The following is a 16,639-nucleotide window of genomic DNA, read 5'->3' as shown; positions in this document are numbered from 1 at the left end:
TCAGACCGATGAGCTTTGTAAAAATCGACGCGTTTCAAAAAGGCAGGGCATAGAGGAGAAACAATAATGTACCAGTATGTGGAAAATAATGTGTTTTTTAAACTTTAAACCGCATAAACACATTTCATTACACCAAATATACAAAATAATGTTCTTTTTAGCAGCATCATATGACCCCTTTAAGAAAATTACTCTGTATCTTTCTTCTAGAAGATATAGTCCCTGAGTTTTATGTAATGTTATAAAATCAAAGTTGTAACTTTCCTGAATCACCAAGTAAAAAGATAAAGAATTAAAAAATAATAATACAGCATTTTTGATGAGCATGTCTGTAATTTGAATGAATTAAACTGGGACTCAGCATTAAGAATGAGCATGAACGCTGAATGCTCGGATGTGAGGGTGTTTGTTCAGTTCCTGCTCTTCCTGTCCCCCGTGTGGCGCTGGACTTCTTCATCAGGGGCATTGGCATGTGTAACTTTCTTGCGCTTTTTAGTCTGCAGAGCCACATGAAAACAATACACAAGATTATTGTTCACATAAAATTATATTACTATATCACAAGCACCAAAGAGTCCCCCATAATGAATGAAACGGTGTCACTCGTATGTTGTGCAGTGTAGCTGGATTTTAGGTTGAATAATACAAAAGGTGAGAGCAGGTGAACAAATAAGAGAGAACTGTGAGGTTCAGATGTGGCTCTAGGGCACTCACAGATTTAGTAGGCAAAGCTTGAGCATTGATTTCCTCTGATGTAGCCATACGAGCCTCCACAATATGAAGCTGCTTCAGACGAGTTTTCTCAAGATTATCAATCTGAGTCTGCAGGGACTCTGGAAGACATAAACATTACACACACACACACACACACACATATTAACAAACACAATACTAATAATAATTATATGTACAAAGTTGCTATCATTAAATTATAATATTATATATATAATTAAACAATTTAGATTATTTAAAATCATTATTTAATTTAATAAATTAAATTTATTTTTACATATATTCTCTGAAAACAATGTATAAATTATTTTTTAAAACGGTTGTATTAAAATTGTATTAATTCTTTTAAAAAGTAAATTATGTTTACATATAAAACTGATTATGAAAACTATAATTTTTTTGCAGTGTATGTGCAATGGCACCTATTAGAGCAGAGTCAACACTGCATAGTAGAGATGTGACAGAGGTATAAGCCCCATCAGATGTACCTGTACATGAAAACCCACACACACACATGAAAAACTCTTGACAGTTTCCTTGCGTTTACTTTTTTACTGTGTCAAACTATATAGAAACAGTTAGCTTTAGCTTATCAATAAATATCAAGGGATAAACTCAAACTTACGTCTAATAATGCAAACAATGAATGACTCTTTAGCCTTCAGCAGTCCACGAGCAGATTCCTGAGAATTCTGGAGCAGAAAGAGGAATTTCAGCACTCCTGGTTCATCACACAGGTCTATAAGCTCTGAAACACATTTACTAGTATTACTATCCTTGTGGGGACATTTGGTCCCCATAACGTGATAAATACCAGGTACACACACACACACACACACACAGATCTGGATGAGTAACCTCAAGGTATGTTGTTTCAAACACATGTTAAAACTGTCATATAATATGTGTTTACTGTCTCTTTGCAATATTTTTGCATGCACTGAAGAGCAGACGCATTATGATGAGGACAGTGTTAATGACAAGTGGTAATGAGTTCTCCATTAGTGATGGGCTGATCCCAGGTAACGTTCCTTACTACATGCCACAGATGTAATCAGACACCGTTTTAGGAGTATGTTTGAGTGTGTGAAATATTAACGCCTGAGATCCGTGACCTCTTGCACCGAGGTCACGCTTTGAGGGGCACACTGGGCTCAACTAACCTCTTCTGACCTGAGATCTCTAGAGCAAGTCAAGTACAACCCGCTTGAGCTACTTTTAAGATATCCTTAGTGGCCATTCACGTAGAACACGTTTTTGCTTGGAATTGGGGAAAAAAAAACTCAAAGTCTCGAAATAAGTTAAACTTATTTCAAATTTACGGATTATCAAATACATCCGTCTAGCGAGTGTTTACATAGAAAAATTGTGTAAAAGTAGCACACAGTGGAACTGAAAAACGCGTTCTGTGTGAACCAGACCATTTCTTTGATGTTGAATGTCCACTCAGAATTTGAATGACAGAAGCACATAAACAACTCTGGAATGACTGCAAGCACCCTTAAAAGTTTTTCTGCTGACAATCACGTCATATTTAAGTTTCTGTTGAATGAAAGTCTTGAACTGTAAACTAACTATAAATATAGTTTGACTGATTATGTGCTTCTGATTATCCACATATCCTGATGAATGAAAAATACCCTCGAGAGAGCTGTACATACCTGACTCAGCAAGTCCCAACCTGGTTTTTATGTACTTCATGAGGACAACAATTGGACAGTTGGTGTTAACCAGGAATTGGTTATTATCTAAATACACAAACATCACATTAATATCAGCTTTTTGTAATTTACATAAACAGATCAAATAGAGAAATTTAAGTACACACAAAGCATATTTTGTCAGTTACCAAGCCACATATAGATCTAAACATAGGATGCATACATTGTATTGATATTTAAGCAATTTAATTAATTTTCTCATCATTGACATGATTGAGATCCTTACCTTCATGTTTAATGTAAATAAACATTGCGGCAGAAGAGAACTTGACACCTCACTGACTGCTGTTCAGTTTTTAAGATGCTGCCTGCTGTAGCCGGGTAAGAAATTAGTGACACAGAAGACAAAGAGAAACATAATCATCAAAGACTGTGATGTCACAATGACAGGGAATCAGAGTAAGATGAGGAAAAACACATTTAAACTAGGGCAAGAAAATACAACAATAGCATAATATGCACAATCAAAAGTTTTATTACATATTAATTCAACATGCTACCAAAATGAAATAGCAGTTTTATTAATCATTATGTGCACACCCTACAAATGAAAGCTGCCAAGCATTTTGAAGTGTATTTTTAATGTATTTGTAACTTCTTTTTTTTTTTGTAATTTGTAACTCAGTGTCATTATTTTCAAGCACCTGGTCACAAGGTCATTCTTAGTGGATTTACAAAGTTAGTTTGCTTCAAGTTCACAAAGTCATAAATCGAACAAATACTTGTAGTATTAATTTGAAACAATAAATATATTGTTTTATAATTAAAAACCTAACAAAACTGGAAAAAGTGAAACTTCTGTTTTCAGTGCTGTCTTTAAAATAAATGCCATTGGTTTGATATTTTTAAATAAGACATTAATGTATTTGTAAGGTTGGCTTACACTACTGTTCAAATGTTTGGGGTCAGTAAGATATATATGTTTAATATGTTTATTCAGCAAGGACACATTAAATTGATCAAAACTTACAGTAAAGACATTTATAATGGCTGAAGATTTCTATTTCCTATAAATGTTGTTCCAATAAATGAACTTTCTATTTATCAAAGGATCCTGAAAAAAAAAAATGTATCATGGTTTCCACAAAAATATTAAGTTTTTGTTTTTGAGATTAATAATAATAAGACATTTTCTGGAGAAGCAAATAAGCATATTAGAATGATTTCATGTGATACTGAAGACTGGAGTAATGACGCTGAAAATTCAGCTTTGGCATCACAGGAATAAATTACATTTGATCATTTATTCAGATTAAAAAAATACTTTTTTAAAAATTTGAATTATATTTTACAATATTACAATTTTCTACTGTATTTTGATCAAATAAAAGCAGTCTTGGTCAACATAACAACCCTAAACTTTTGGGTACACTGTAATATTGATTGAGAAATGTCAACAATTACATTTACTACAAATACATAAACTCTGCTTACAATAAGAAATGAATGAGGTAAAATAAATGTGCAAAAGGAAACATTAAAATGTTCAGTAAGAATGAGCTGACAGTGCAGGTGAATGGTTAGTGCCACTTTGGCTTATGAGCTCTGCTGTCCTGCATGCTCTTTTTCAGTGCTTGGTTTATCTGCATACTCTTCTCCAGTGCTTGGTTTATCTGCATACTCTTTTTCAGTGCTTGGTTCATCTGCACGCTCTTCTCCAGTGCTTGGTTTATCTGCATACTCTCTTTCAGTGCTTGGTTCATCTGCACGCTCTCCTTCAGTGCTTGGTTCATCTGCACGCTCTCCTTCAGTGCTTGGTTCATCTGCACGCTCTCCTTCAGTGCTTGGTTCATCTGCACGCTCTCCTTCAGTGCTTGGTTCATCTGCACGCTCTTCTCCAGTGCTTGGTTTATCTGCAGTGCTTGGTTCATCTGCACGCTCTCTTTCATTGCTTGGTTCATCTGCATGCTCTTTTTCAGTGCTTGGTTCATCTGCATGCTCTCCTTCATTGCTTGGTTCATCTGCACGCTCTTTTTCAGTGCTTGGTTCATCTGCACGCACTTTTTCAGTGCTTGGTTCATCACAGTTGTCAGTTTGAGAAGCAGGACCGGCGTCACAAGAGGGCATAAGTTCACACACGTCACAGGATGGCTCTGTGTAGTCAGGCTCAAAAGCTTCCTTCAGCTCTCTGGAGATGTGAACCCAGCTCTGAGAATAAAACGAGAGGGTTAAAGCGTATCCAAATCTGAAGAGCACATTTACTCATAATGACCTCGTAGGAATACAGTAGGAGTGTTAAAAGAGCAGATACCTCAACATTTCCATCATGTTTATGAAACAAATCCTGTAGGTTTTTGCTAGGGTCAGGCACGACCGGAAGAAAGATGATCTTTTTCCTGTAGGTAAATAAATAAATAAATAATTTAATTATTATTACACAGGACTTCTGGAGATAAATATAAGACTTTTTAAAGATCATTTTAAGACCAAGTAAAGTAAAAATGTAAGGCATAAACTAAAGGGAACACGATACATCAATATGTTCTCTAAGTATCTCATCAATATGCTTTAACTTTTTAAACCTTTTTTTTTTTTTTACTTATAACTTGTTACTTTTAAGTTTATTTTACAAAAAAATTGTTTAAGGCTTGAATAATTCTGCTTTCAACCACTAGAATACGGAAATACTTTTTACTGTACATTCTGTAAGATACATTTACTTGAGAAGCAAAATGACATAAGAAATCTTTGTTCAATTTCTCAGAAAACAGGACTTTATGCCTCCATTTTGTATCTCAAGCAAATGTATCTTGATTTAAGGATGTTTAGATATTTAAACTGAAACCAAGACAAACATACAGAGGAAGATATTAATTTTTGCAGTGAATGTAACATTTAATGCCATGACTTTATGAATTTAGGACTTTTTCTCATATTTAAGACCTATTAAGGCCTTAATTTATTATGTCAATAACATAAATTTAATATAAAGTCTTAATACAGGGGTGGCCAACATCGGTCTTGGAGAGCCACAAGATGCATCCGAAATCGCATACTTCCCTACTATATAGTATCTGAAGAACAGTATGTGAGGCAAGTAGAAAGTACGAATTTATAACATTGGAAAAACTGTAGCCAAAAAGTACCCAGATGACCTACTTCTTCCACCTGGATTCTGAGGTGTGCATTTGATGGACACTTTATTATCCCATGAGGCCACAGGAGAGGATTTATGAATGGCAGTGAAGCGATGCAAATGAAGCAGGTAGGTCATGTGACAGTAACAACATGGCGCAATTTCATTCATACTACCCATATTCATCATATATAGAACATACTTTTTTAACATTTGTGAAGTAAATTCAAATTCAAACGTAGTACCTACTCAGACAGCTTCACCGACAGTCCGGCAGAGTTCAGCTCCAACCCTAATCAGACACACCTATACAAGCTAATCAAGATTTAAGGATTACTACAAAGCTACAGGCAAGTGAGTATTTTTTTTTTTTATCAAGGTTGGTGCAAAACTCTGCAGGACTCTCCAGTATCGACGTCGGTCACCCCTGTCTTAATAAATTAATAACTTAAAGGGGTCATATGATGCGATTTCAATTTTTCTTTTCTCTTTGGAGTGTTACAAGCTCTTGGTGCATAAAGAAGATCTGTAAAGTTGCAAAGACTAAAGTCTCAAATCCAAAGAGATATTCTTTATAAAAGTTAAGCGTGAACCATGCCTACCTAAAACGGCTCGCATGTTTTTTTAACCTTAAACCGCATAAACACATTTCATTACACCAAATACACAAAATAATGTTCTTTTTAGCAACATCATATGACCCCTTTAAATATAATGCTCTGGAAAGACTGAGTGAAAAGTCTAAAACATCTCTCACCTCTCACAATAACACAATAAGAAACCCAGCAGAAACAGCAGAAGGACTGACACAATACCATACAACCACGTCCACCAGCCTTGTCTGCTGATGTTCCCTACATAACAGAAACATGGTGGGGAAAAAAAAAAACTGTAAGAAGACAAATGAGAGCAAATCTATCCATGTCCCTCACTATGTGATAGTAGCATCTCACCGGTACTGCCCCACTCCACCGGATCACTCCAGTCACTCCAGAGATCTGAATCACCACAGGTGTCAGCAACAGTGCTCCGCACTTGGAAAACATAGGGCTTGTTCTGTGAGACCTGAGACAGACTGTATGATGTACCTGTCACGTTTGAGGACTGGGAGCAAAAGACAGATGAAGATGAGACAGTTGGCAGTTTGAATGTAAAATGTTAATATTATATCTCTTGTCTCACCTGGCTTGTGTCTTTCTGGTTGCGCACCATATAGACGACACATTTTTTTTGGGGGGGGGAACTACTGTTCCACTGCAGTAAAAGTGTGCTGTCCTGCTCATTCCACATCACTGAGAGGTTATAGGGTGGGTTTAGCTGCACTAAACAAATACATGTACAAACACAAACAAATGAGCCACTGGTCTGGATATAATTATGTCAGATATTAAATGGTAACTTGCCAAATAACTAAATAAAAGGACGTAAGATATTGATTTGAGTTGAAATTATTTTACTATGCAAGAAGAGTGACAGAGGACATCTAGTACTGTGACACAGCTGAAATCTGTTCCCTGTGATAATGGCCATAGCTTACGGTTTGTTGGTCATTATGAAAAATATAACGATTGGAAGGGTGGGGAAATTCTGTAAATTAATAAACTACACTACTGCTAAAAAATGTAGGTTTGGTTTTTGAATGGTAGTGTAGATTCACAAGCATTTTTTGACAGACCATTGAAACGTTGTAAATCTGTTGGTTTTCTTACCTTTTCTCTGGAGGGATTCAAAGGTTTTTGAAATAGTGTGGTTTCCGTCAGTGGATACATTTGTATAAAATTTTCTAAACTTGTGACCAGGGTCTTTGAGAGGAATTCTGCAGCCTACAGTGTAATTGTGCTCCCTTATGTATTCTGGACAGTCTTGTGAGAGATCCTTTTTAAATCTGACAAAAAAAAACAAAAAAAAAACACTATTGTCTTATATTATCTCTAATTTATCAACTACCACAAAACAATATTCATCACACACACACACGCACGCACGCACGCACGCACACACACACACACACACACACACACACACACACACACACACACACACACACACACAGTTGGGACAAATGTATTAGGGAAGGTGGATGAAATGGGCTGTCACTTACGCACTGCTGAAGGTGTAGTTCATTGTTGATGTGTTTGGGTGCCAGAAGCACTCCACATACTCAAGGTTGATGATCTTACACTGTACACCTACATGGGCAAACATGATTCAAATTCATTCATGTAACAACTCATTAATACATTTTTTCACATTACTTTTTTTTTTTTAAATTTTGAACTTGTTTCCTGCAACCCACATAGACATAAAACTAATCAGTATCAGAATCTCAAACCTCAGCAGCATCATCACAATTACCATAGACACAAATGACAAACAAGAGAAAAACCGTGGAAATCCCCACTAAAACCATCTAAATGTATCTCTCAAACTTTTTGCTCTTAGAAAACCAAAACTAAATGCAAACATACAATCAGAATACTCTTATACAATCAATATTTTCAGTAAGAATTATAATCCCAATCTTATAATTTATAACTTAAAATTAGCTTACCTTTAATTTATAACACCATTAACCACAAAAAACATTATTCAGTATGGTGTTGTGTGTAATTATATACTTACTCAGATCAACTGCTGAGCAGCATCGTTGAAAGGACAGAATAAAGAACAAAAACCCAAAATATAGTCTTGATGTGTGAATGTAAGTCATGCTCTCTGAGCGTCTGAGTAACAAATGACTGTGGTCTAATACTACACAGGATGTTCACTACAGCGTGTTTCCTTCACAACTTTTGCTTCTTTAAAGGGGCCATATGATGCTATTTTAAAGATCATTATTTTGTGTATTTGGTGTAACAGAATATGTTGACATGCTTTAATGTTCAAAAAACACATTATTTTTAAAATACTGTACATTATTGTAGGTCCTCTATGCCCCGCCTCCCTCAAACACGTCGTTTTCAACAAAGCCCCCTCCTTTGACATGCAACTTTACAGATCTTCTTTATGCACCAAGAGCTTGTAACACTCCAAAGAGAAAGGAAAACTTGAAATCGCATCTTGACCCCTTTAAGAATAAATAAGATAAGCAACCTGATAAGTTTCATTGTCACTTTAGAGAACAAAGTCATAAGGAAAAATAGGTATAAAATTAAATTTTTATTAGCAATTACTGTAATTTGAAATGAATAGTAATAATAATAATAATAATAAGTTTTAATAACAGCTTTTTTAATATTAACAAGTGACTTTTCATATTTGAACACAAATAATGTGTCAAAAAAGACAGCACTGCATAATACAGCTGCACCACTTGTGTCTGTACCATCATTATACACTCCTCCAGTGCATATATCATCTAAGGTCAATTATTAGTTTGGCAAAAACCAGTTGTTTTCAAACAATCATCTCCTGCGGGTCCAGTGCAGGATTTCTCATTAAAACAGGTTCAGCCTCGGCCCAAATTCTCATCAGTAATCATCCCGGTTCAAGAGAGAGCTCTCAAACAAGTCCAACGGCCTTATCTAAAAAGTTGGCGAAGTTCTGCGGTTGACCAGGCACATAGGTTGTCAAAGCAGACAGATCCATATCCCTCAAAGTCTGAGGCAGAGCACTGTGATGAAGGGTGAAAAACACATGAAGACGGACATTTCCAGACAGCACAGCAATTTAACCCTAACAATAATCTTGAGCACTAAAACAGTTGAGAAAGTGAACCTGCAAGTGCAGTAGATAAGATGTGAATCTGCCTGCAGCTGCTTTGCGAGCTCCAGCTGGTGATTGTCCATTAATTTATCATTGACCACCACGAGGAGAGCTTTATTTGCTCCGAGTGCTTCCAAACAGCTTCCTGCTCCTAATGGGGATAGAGCAGATATTATGATCTAAAACTCATTTCTAATCCGAGTTCAACTTTAACAAATGTTGTGTTATGTAGGTTATTATAAAATCAACAACAAACTATATTATATCAGATCAGGGGTTTAGTTTTTCCCAGACAAACTAGATTAATTATAAGCAGATTAATTTCCCCCCCACCGATGATAGTACAGTACTATTAGATGTATTGTTTATTTGAAAAAAATATTTAAAAATAGATTTCTGTTTAATTCAATGTTTCATTTTTTTGATTTCCTCTAAACATTTCCCGTGACCCCTAGCACTACCTTGCAGCCATTAGTTTGAAAACCCCTTTATTATATAATACATATTTTGTAACAGACACAACTATTGCAGATATCACACATTTTAAAGTAGAAACATGGAATTTGATTGTTTGACATTTATATTCGTCAAATATATGAACTATTGATCTTTTATCAGATTATTATTATAAAGAGTTTCCTTAATTTGCCTGCATCAAAAAGAATCAAATTAATTTATGTTTGAACTGTACTGTATTTAGTGTTTGGGGCAAAGTGGGCTTCAACACACCAGCATGACTGATGACCAGATCTGAGTGTCTCATGTCCTCGGCGATTGAGTCTTTGAAATGAAACACTTTAAGCGTCATTCCTGGACAGCTGTCTGGATCAGGCACAACTGAACCTCTGCCAACCTGAAGCACCATGTCTGTGTAGCCACGGTCAATTAATGCCTTCATTCAGAAACATGGAAAGAGTCATTAAAGTGAGCCCGGAGATATTTAAAACCAAACCTTATAAATCTAGCTCACGTTTACCGACAAGTATTTGTGACAATCAGCTTATATTTCCTTATCACTTCTTCTCACTATGTATGAATGACATTCTTACCTTCACGGATTCATCTGAAGTCACAGCGCCAATCAGATCATCAAAACTTGTCGTTCCGACAGTTACAAATACAGTTTTCATTGTGTCAGTATGGCAGGCTTTACCAAATGTAACAGAAAACAGACGTGAACAAAAATGAAAAAAGAAACAGACAAATGTAAACATGAAGGGTCTCTTAACACGCCATCATTCAAAATAAAAGTCCTAATGGCTTATAATGGAACTACTAGAATCGTGTGATTTTAACAGAATACAGAAAAAGGTGGGATTTGCCTCTAAAATGATAAAATGCCTCTTCTTATTTTTTTTAAACAAAGTATTTTGAAAAAAAATAAAATTTTGTTATCTTTAAATCTACATGACCCATTCCTGTTATGTAGAACATTTTCAGCTCCCCTTCACATATCTTTATATATAACAATAAACATTGCACTTTTTAAAAATATTAAAATAATTTTCTATTATCAAAATATCACAATTACTGTAGGTGAACATGGGGAGAGTTGTAAATATGTTCACTTTAAATATGTTTCATAGAAATATGTCCATAAACACAGGCATATAAAAGCGCAAACGGTACTGCATAACTCCAGTGACCCAGTAAATATTAAAACCTTTTATATTAAAACCTATTCAGCACCCTTTACACAATTAAGTGGTTCTCAACCAGGGGCCCTCAGAAAATTTGCAAGCAGGTGGCAGGATGATTTAAAAATTATTTAAATGAATATATTATCATTATTAATAAAATGATTATTAAAATGTATATGTTAAAATCATTTCAGTAAAAACATAAAGATGTAAGATTGGATGTTGAGGGGCAGCGGGGTTTGAAAAACACTGCTTTAAAGCTTTCTTTAGCAGGTACTTGCCGTTTCAAATGCTCACAAGTTTGCTTTGCACACTTGAATCTGGACCCCAAAAGTCTTTTTTTTTTTCTTGTTTAAAATATATTCTCTAAATCAGTAGTAGGCTGGATAGTGAACTCTGGCTGGGTAACGCATGAACATTTAGAGACTCCATAAGCCACATTTATGATCACAAGCCTTTGGACTCAGAAGTGGTTTCTGTCAAGTCACTCAGCCACAGCTATCTGATCAAGTGCTGCAGATGGTCATCCTTCCAGCAGGTTTCCAATCTCCACACAGAATGTTGCAGCTGTTATAGTAGCCATTACATTATTGCCTATCTCCTAAACCACAGGCCTTACAGACAAGCAGCATAAGGATGAAGCTTGCAGGTTCAACACGTGTTCAATTACTTGAAGGCGTTGTATTTTTTGTATTTAAATACGATTTTAAATACTTTTAAGAATGCACATGTTCCTATTTCTTTGTCCTCTCCATTACGATAAACTGCAACAAAATCCTGAATATCAGTCAGATGTGTATAACAAAACATCTATTTCAGACATTGGGTTTCCACTACAATAAGACAGATTGTTGGGAACTGATAAATGGCTGATTTCCAGGCAACTTAAAAGGTCATTATCAAAAGCCTATTGTGAGGATTTGCATGCATTCATTTCGAGTTCTTTATTTAGTTATCATTTAAATGTCTCAAAAATGTAATTGATAACCAATTTTGGCATTTTATGTGCTTGCAGTGATAAAAGCCAAAAGTAATATCTGCAATACTGTGCTGAATGGACTATTAACATTTGAAGTTTCTATTGAAGCAGTGGTGGAAACGTGTCCAAAACATATTGTAACTTGTTGGGCACAAATAATATGCAAGGGACACGAAAATAAAATACAATAAAAGAAGGACTGACTCAACAGGGGTTTCAGACTGTAATCATTTAAGGCATCATCAATGCTGTACTTCAGAAACAATGCATACTGTAGTCACAAAAAGCCAAAACAGCCAACAGAATATAAAAACGCAATATTTATCTATCTTGGTAATTAAAGACTTTAATAAATAGAGTATTAGGAGAGAAAGCATACATACCAGTAGTTTAAAAAAAATCAAAAGGGAGAAAAATGAAACGTTAGATATTGAGGTCTCAAACCTGCATAATGGCTGTTACAGCTTAACAATTAGATATCAAACTTAATATGTTAAAAGAAAAAACGGAACATTTACAACAGAGCATCTCCAGGGGTATTATAGCCCTGAGCTGACCTGCTCGTCATAACCCTTTTCCCTATATAAGAAAAATAGCTATTAATAGCCCTGTCACAGATATCCCCATTCCCAAAAGTTTTCTGTGCTCCAATTTGCAGACTTGACTTGTTTTCAGGTAACCAAAACATAACTTGAAGATAGTATATGTGCTCTACAATCCAGACCCAGTGGATTTGAGTTTTGACGACCCTGCGATGATTTATTTCTGGACAGCAAAGCCAAGCCTCGGCCAGATGTCCTAAGTGTCAGAGTTTAAGGGGCTCAGTGGCACAGGTGTGGCTCAGAGGGTCATGTGATCAGAGACTGGTTCAAGAGAGCATCCATCTGGATCATGTGTCTAAGAAACACAGAATTGAGAAAAAAACATATTCGACTTATTTTTGAAGTAAGAGCGGGCATGGCCATTTCTAACTTTAATGTACTTGGGCTTATCTGTTATCTGTACAAAACATGTTATTCTCTCTTTTTTTGTTTTTGAAGAATGTTGGTAACCAAACAGTTGCTGGTAGCCATTAACTTCTATAGTATTTTTTTTCCATACTATGGAAGCCAATGGCGACCAGCAACCCTTTGGTTACCAACATTCTTCAAAATATCTTCTTTTGTGTTCAACAGAATAAAGAAACTCAAACAGGTTTCGAACAACACAATGGTGCTTTGTAGCCCACAAACCATACCTTTTACAGCACTATATCAGCAAATGAATCAGAAGTCTTGCACATTCACAGAAAATAGCTTTCTTTCGAATTGAAAAATAAGGTGGATAACATTATATATATATTTAAATGAAGGATTGCAAAAATGAGTACACCCTAGATTTAATTCAGAAAATGTATAATATTCTAGTACTTGGTATGTCCTCCAGAACTTAAAAGTACACTGCTCTGACCCTTCTTGGCACAAATTTTCACATCTGTCCTGTTTAACTCCTGGAGGACAACCTCCTTGAATGCTCTGGTCTTTAATGGGGAGTTTTGCTCAGCTCGTCTCTACACAATCCCCCACAGTTGCTCAAGAGCGTTAAGATTGAGTGAAATACATGTCCACTGAAGGATTTTCACCTTGGGAGAATGAATATATTCATTGTCATGCTGAAAAAATGCCCAATAACGCAGGGAATGAGGGGAGGGTAGCATCTTCTGTTTCAAGGTTTTGTATTACATCACACAGTAGTGTGTGAATTCATAACTCCCTCACACCTTCAGCACTCATACATCCCTATAGAAGACCTTTACTACCACTGAATGCCACTGTGGGAACCAGGCACTTCTCTCTGTACTCCTCCTCTAGCAACACCAAAAATTTTGGATGCTGTTAGATCCGAAATGATTGACTTGGTTCCCAAGTTGTTCCACTGCTGCCAGCATTAAGTCTGAGTATGATTCAGTGGGCTATATAACACTTTTAATTGCCAGGAAATGTCTTTAAAAGTTTTGGTTCAATACACTTACCTGTTGACCAAAAATAGCCTTAAACCTATACACTTTTTTTTTTTTATTTAGTAACTTTCAGGAGGTGTACTCATTTTTGCAACACAAAATTTTATCACTTTGATAAGAAAATCTTATTTTGCTGAATAATTTTGGCATTCTTCTTTGGTAATTGATCAAGCAGGCTTGTTGGAAAATTACATCTCCAAAGAACCCTAACATGTCTTCAAAGTAAAAAGTAATTGCTGAATTTGTTAAGTTTTAGAGGGGGTGTACTCATTTATGCTGTGCACTGTATATACACACAATTTTATGTAAAGATATTTTAATGTTTGTATCTTGAAAAATCAAGCCTCATGCACTCAATGAGAATACTGCACTAGAAAGCCTGAATGTTGTTTTGCTTTTTACACACGGACTTGCACTCTCATACCTGGACTGCAAGTAAGGCCAGGACGGTCACTGCACAACGCATGCGGTGCAGCACTGCTCTTGCTTCTCGGGCAAAGTGGTGTAGTTCATCTGCCTCACAATCTCAGCGAACAGCTCATCAACCATGCTCTTGCTCTTGGCTGAGGTCTCTATGAAGGGGCAGCCCCACTCTTGTGCGAGGGCACGGCCGTCAGAACCCGCCACCTCCCGCTCGGACTCCAGGTCCACCTTATTCCCCACCAAGATCAGAGGCACCTTCTCAAAGCGCTTCACACGAACGATCTGGTCCCGCATTGGTCTGATGTCCTGCGGAGCAATGTCAGAGATAAGATAATGTATAATTTATAAGCAAGATAAAACAGTTTAGGACCCCAAATAAGTCAGTTTATGGAGAAATTAACATTCCTAAAGTTGCAATGAAATGGAAGAGGTGACAGATATTTTCTTCCGTATTGTGACATGCATCCAAGTGAAACGGATTAACGGAAATGAAAAACGTTGGGCAGGGCCTTGTTTCTGTGCATCAGTTGATTGGATTTCGAGAGTCACAAGTTAAGGCAAGGGGCGGGGTTTAAGCGGATTAAGGCTTGTTAACGATAAATAATCTTACTGTTGTATTACTTTTGTGTATTAGGATCCCTTCCAAATTGCGGTTGTTCTTTATGTCATGTTTTTCTTTTTCTGATTTTTGTTCTTTTTTTTAATAAAATACTTTTCTTATGATCATAAGCAATACAAAATATGTACCTCATGTGAACAACATGCATTGTGAGAAAGAGTTGAATAATAAAGATAAGTTAAAGTGGGTGTGTGAGATCACAAGGGATGGGAAAAGTGTATTTGAATATAATAAGTTTCAACCTGTTGCATATATGCCATAAACTACCTTTAAAAGAGACCATTTAAGATTTTCTGTCATTTACAGTTTGGCTGAGAGGGCTAAATTTTGGTGCACTCCTAAATCACAGGAGTTCCCTTGCCTTGAGTGATTTTCTGACCTCAATTGTGGAAATATGATAATAGTGGTAAGGATGTCCTAATTTAAACCTCAAAATTCTATTTGTTGTACTAGTATTGCCAGACGTGAGATGCAATACTCACCTGAAATGACTGCTGATTGACAAGGCTGTAGACTAAAATGAAGCCTTGCCCGTTTTTGATGTACAGATCTCGCATGGACGCGAACTGCTCGGTCCCAGCGGTGTCCAGGATCTCCAGCACCGAGGGGGACGAATCCACCTCGATCTCCTTCCTATAGAAGTCCTCGATGGTCGGGTCATATTTCTCTATGAATGTCCCGGTCACAAACTGGACCGTGAGTGCGGACTTGCCCACGCCGCCGCTGCCCAGCACAACCACCTTATACTCCTTCATTTGGTCTGATCCAGGATTAAGCTACAGCTAACTTTATGTGCTCAGCAGCTGCCATAAAAAAACATACAAATACCACAGCACTTCTTATCGAGGCGCTTTATGACCAAAACAACACCGGAGGAGCACTTTTATCGGGTTCGAGGGAATCAAAGCCCACAGATTCAACAGAGGACGAGTGTTTTCTCTGGGTGAATGTCTAGCTAAATCCACAACGCCCCTCCATCTGCACTCTATTGCCATTGGGATCCGTTCATCCTAGAGTTTGTTAGCCAGAGACGATGTAAAACACAAGTATTGTGTGCAGTCGTGTCCATGTTTGGCGTCCGTGTGAATGGAGCGCTACATGACTAGCTTTAGCTGGCTAGTGCTTCTCAAAGAGAGCGAGGCTGAACTCGCATACAAACGGCCCTTTCCTGTTTTAATACCGCTTCTGAGCGACGAATGTGATCACCGGGTTCAGGTTTCTTGCTCTGAGATCCTTCCCTTCTTGTGCCTCTTTTCCCCGGCCCGCCTCTGCATATCGGCCCCAGACAGCAGCAGCAGCGGCCCCGCAGCGGAACTCCTCTCTCACGCTAGCGTGAACGAATTGTTCGAATGAATCGGATCTTTCAGTGAATCGGTTGAATTGATTCACGGATTGAGCGAATCGGACTGAAATGGGCCCAAGTGGTTTTAGGGTCAGTTTAACCGGGATCAGGTCTATTTCAAACATGTTACATTTGTAAGAGCATTTGGAAGCAAGGATTTGATTGGCGTTAAGTTAATAGCCAATTAGCAGAAATGTAAAAAAAAAACAAAAAACAGGGAAATATGTTTACGACTCTATAGTATGGCAGTTTTATCAACAATTAATTGGTTTTTACTAAATAATTAGTTCCCAACAGATATAAGCTAATAATTTTAGTACTGATTAATGTAAATGCACACTATATTTATCTTTTAAATGACTTTGTTTTATACGCCTAATAATGACTGTAACAAATTGCAATG

The 16,639-nt window shown here is 36.7% G+C and overlaps 4 protein-coding genes across 5 annotated transcripts; all 4 read right to left on the bottom strand.

Annotated features, from left to right (window-relative positions):
- Nucleotides 1–209: 209 nt before the first annotated feature.
- LOC107661391 (uncharacterized protein CXorf65 homolog) lies at nt 210–3,263 on the bottom strand. 2 transcript variants are annotated; one of them, XM_016450950.1, is made up of 6 exons: nt 2,680–3,263; nt 2,394–2,480; nt 1,358–1,480; nt 1,155–1,220; nt 715–833; nt 210–497 (listed from the first exon to the last, which is right to left on the bottom strand). In XM_016450950.1, the coding sequence occupies exons 1-6, from the start codon at nt 2,702–2,704 to the stop codon at nt 411–413; spliced, it is 507 nt and encodes a 168-aa protein (XP_016306436.1). In that variant the 5' UTR covers nt 2,705–3,263; the 3' UTR covers nt 210–410. The 2 variants fall into 2 exon arrangements, with proteins under 2 accessions (XP_016306436.1, XP_016306437.1); XM_016450951.1 differs by lacking the exon at nt 1,155–1,220.
- Nucleotides 3,264–3,773: 510 nt separating this feature from the next.
- LOC107661390 (cytokine receptor common subunit gamma-like) lies at nt 3,774–8,332 on the bottom strand. Its single transcript, XM_016450949.1, has 9 exons — nt 8,152–8,332; nt 7,631–7,718; nt 7,239–7,414; nt 6,712–6,851; nt 6,483–6,633; nt 6,287–6,383; nt 4,705–4,789; nt 4,319–4,601; nt 3,774–4,270 (listed from the first exon to the last, which is right to left on the bottom strand). The coding sequence occupies exons 1-9, from the start codon at nt 8,237–8,239 to the stop codon at nt 3,990–3,992; spliced, it is 1,389 nt and encodes a 462-aa protein (XP_016306435.1). The 5' UTR covers nt 8,240–8,332; the 3' UTR covers nt 3,774–3,989.
- Nucleotides 8,333–8,753: 421 nt separating this feature from the next.
- Nucleotides 8,754–10,465, bottom strand: LOC107661429 (UDP-N-acetylglucosamine transferase subunit ALG13 homolog). Its single transcript, XM_016451003.1, has 4 exons — nt 10,284–10,465; nt 9,964–10,126; nt 9,247–9,385; nt 8,754–9,142 (listed from the first exon to the last, which is right to left on the bottom strand). The coding sequence occupies exons 1-4, from the start codon at nt 10,446–10,448 to the stop codon at nt 9,031–9,033; spliced, it is 579 nt and encodes a 192-aa protein (XP_016306489.1). The 5' UTR covers nt 10,449–10,465; the 3' UTR covers nt 8,754–9,030.
- A 1,602-nt stretch (nt 10,466–12,067) lies between these two features.
- LOC107661389 (ras-related protein Rap-2c) lies at nt 12,068–16,334 on the bottom strand. Its single transcript, XM_016450948.1, has 3 exons — nt 15,377–16,334; nt 14,277–14,581; nt 12,068–12,750 (listed from the first exon to the last, which is right to left on the bottom strand). Exons 1-2 carry the CDS (start codon nt 15,647–15,649, stop codon nt 14,303–14,305), a joined length of 552 nt encoding a protein of 183 aa, XP_016306434.1. The 5' UTR covers nt 15,650–16,334; the 3' UTR covers nt 12,068–12,750; nt 14,277–14,302.
- Between the last annotated feature and the right edge of the window lie 305 nt (nt 16,335–16,639).

The sequence above is a fragment of the Sinocyclocheilus anshuiensis genome, unplaced genomic scaffold (genome assembly GCF_001515605.1).
Source record: "Sinocyclocheilus anshuiensis isolate Anshui unplaced genomic scaffold, SAMN03320099.WGS_v1.1 scaffold635, whole genome shotgun sequence".
NCBI classification, from domain to species: domain Eukaryota; kingdom Metazoa; phylum Chordata; class Actinopteri; order Cypriniformes; family Cyprinidae; genus Sinocyclocheilus; species Sinocyclocheilus anshuiensis.
This window is presented reverse-complemented; position numbering and strand designations above follow the sequence as displayed.

What these genes read in the sequence shown, in the direction of transcription:
- LOC107661389 (XM_016450948.1), bottom strand. Translation starts at nt 15,649, where the DNA reads ATGAAGGAGTATAAGGTGGTTGTGCTGGGCAGCGGCGGCGTGGGCAAG. An exon ending in TCAATCAGCAGTCATTTCAG is followed by an intron (nt 14,582 to 15,376) that starts GTGAGTATTGCA and finishes ATTGCTCCGCAG; the next exon opens with GACATCAGACCAATGCGGGA.
- LOC107661390 (XM_016450949.1), bottom strand. Translation starts at nt 8,239, where the DNA reads ATGACTTACATTCACACATCAAGACTATATTTTGGGTTTTTGTTCTTT. An exon ending in GGTGGAGTGGGGCAGTACCG is followed by an intron (nt 6,384 to 6,482) that starts GTGAGATGCTAC and finishes TCTGTTATGTAG; the next exon opens with GGAACATCAGCAGACAAGGC. An exon ending in TTATTGTGTTATTGTGAGAG is followed by an intron (nt 4,790 to 6,286) that starts GTGAGAGATGTT and finishes ATTTACCTACAG; the next exon opens with GAAAAAGATCATCTTTCTTC.
- LOC107661429 (XM_016451003.1), bottom strand. Translation starts at nt 10,448, where the DNA reads ATGTTTACATTTGTCTGTTTCTTTTTTCATTTTTGTTCACGTCTGTTT. An exon ending in CTTCAGATGAATCCGTGAAG is followed by an intron (nt 10,127 to 10,283) that starts GTAAGAATGTCA and finishes TTCTGAATGAAG; the next exon opens with GCATTAATTGACCGTGGCTA. An exon ending in CTTATCTACTGCACTTGCAG is followed by an intron (nt 9,143 to 9,246) that starts GTTCACTTTCTC and finishes CCTTCATCACAG; the next exon opens with TGCTCTGCCTCAGACTTTGA.
- LOC107661391 (XM_016450950.1), bottom strand. Translation starts at nt 2,704, where the DNA reads ATGTTTATTTACATTAAACATGAAG. An exon ending in TGTTGACTCTGCTCTAATAG is followed by an intron (nt 834 to 1,154) that starts GTGCCATTGCAC and finishes TATGTCTTCCAG; the next exon opens with AGTCCCTGCAGACTCAGATT. An exon ending in AAGCTTTGCCTACTAAATCT is followed by an intron (nt 498 to 714) that starts GTGAGTGCCCTA and finishes GTGGCTCTGCAG; the next exon opens with ACTAAAAAGCGCAAGAAAGT.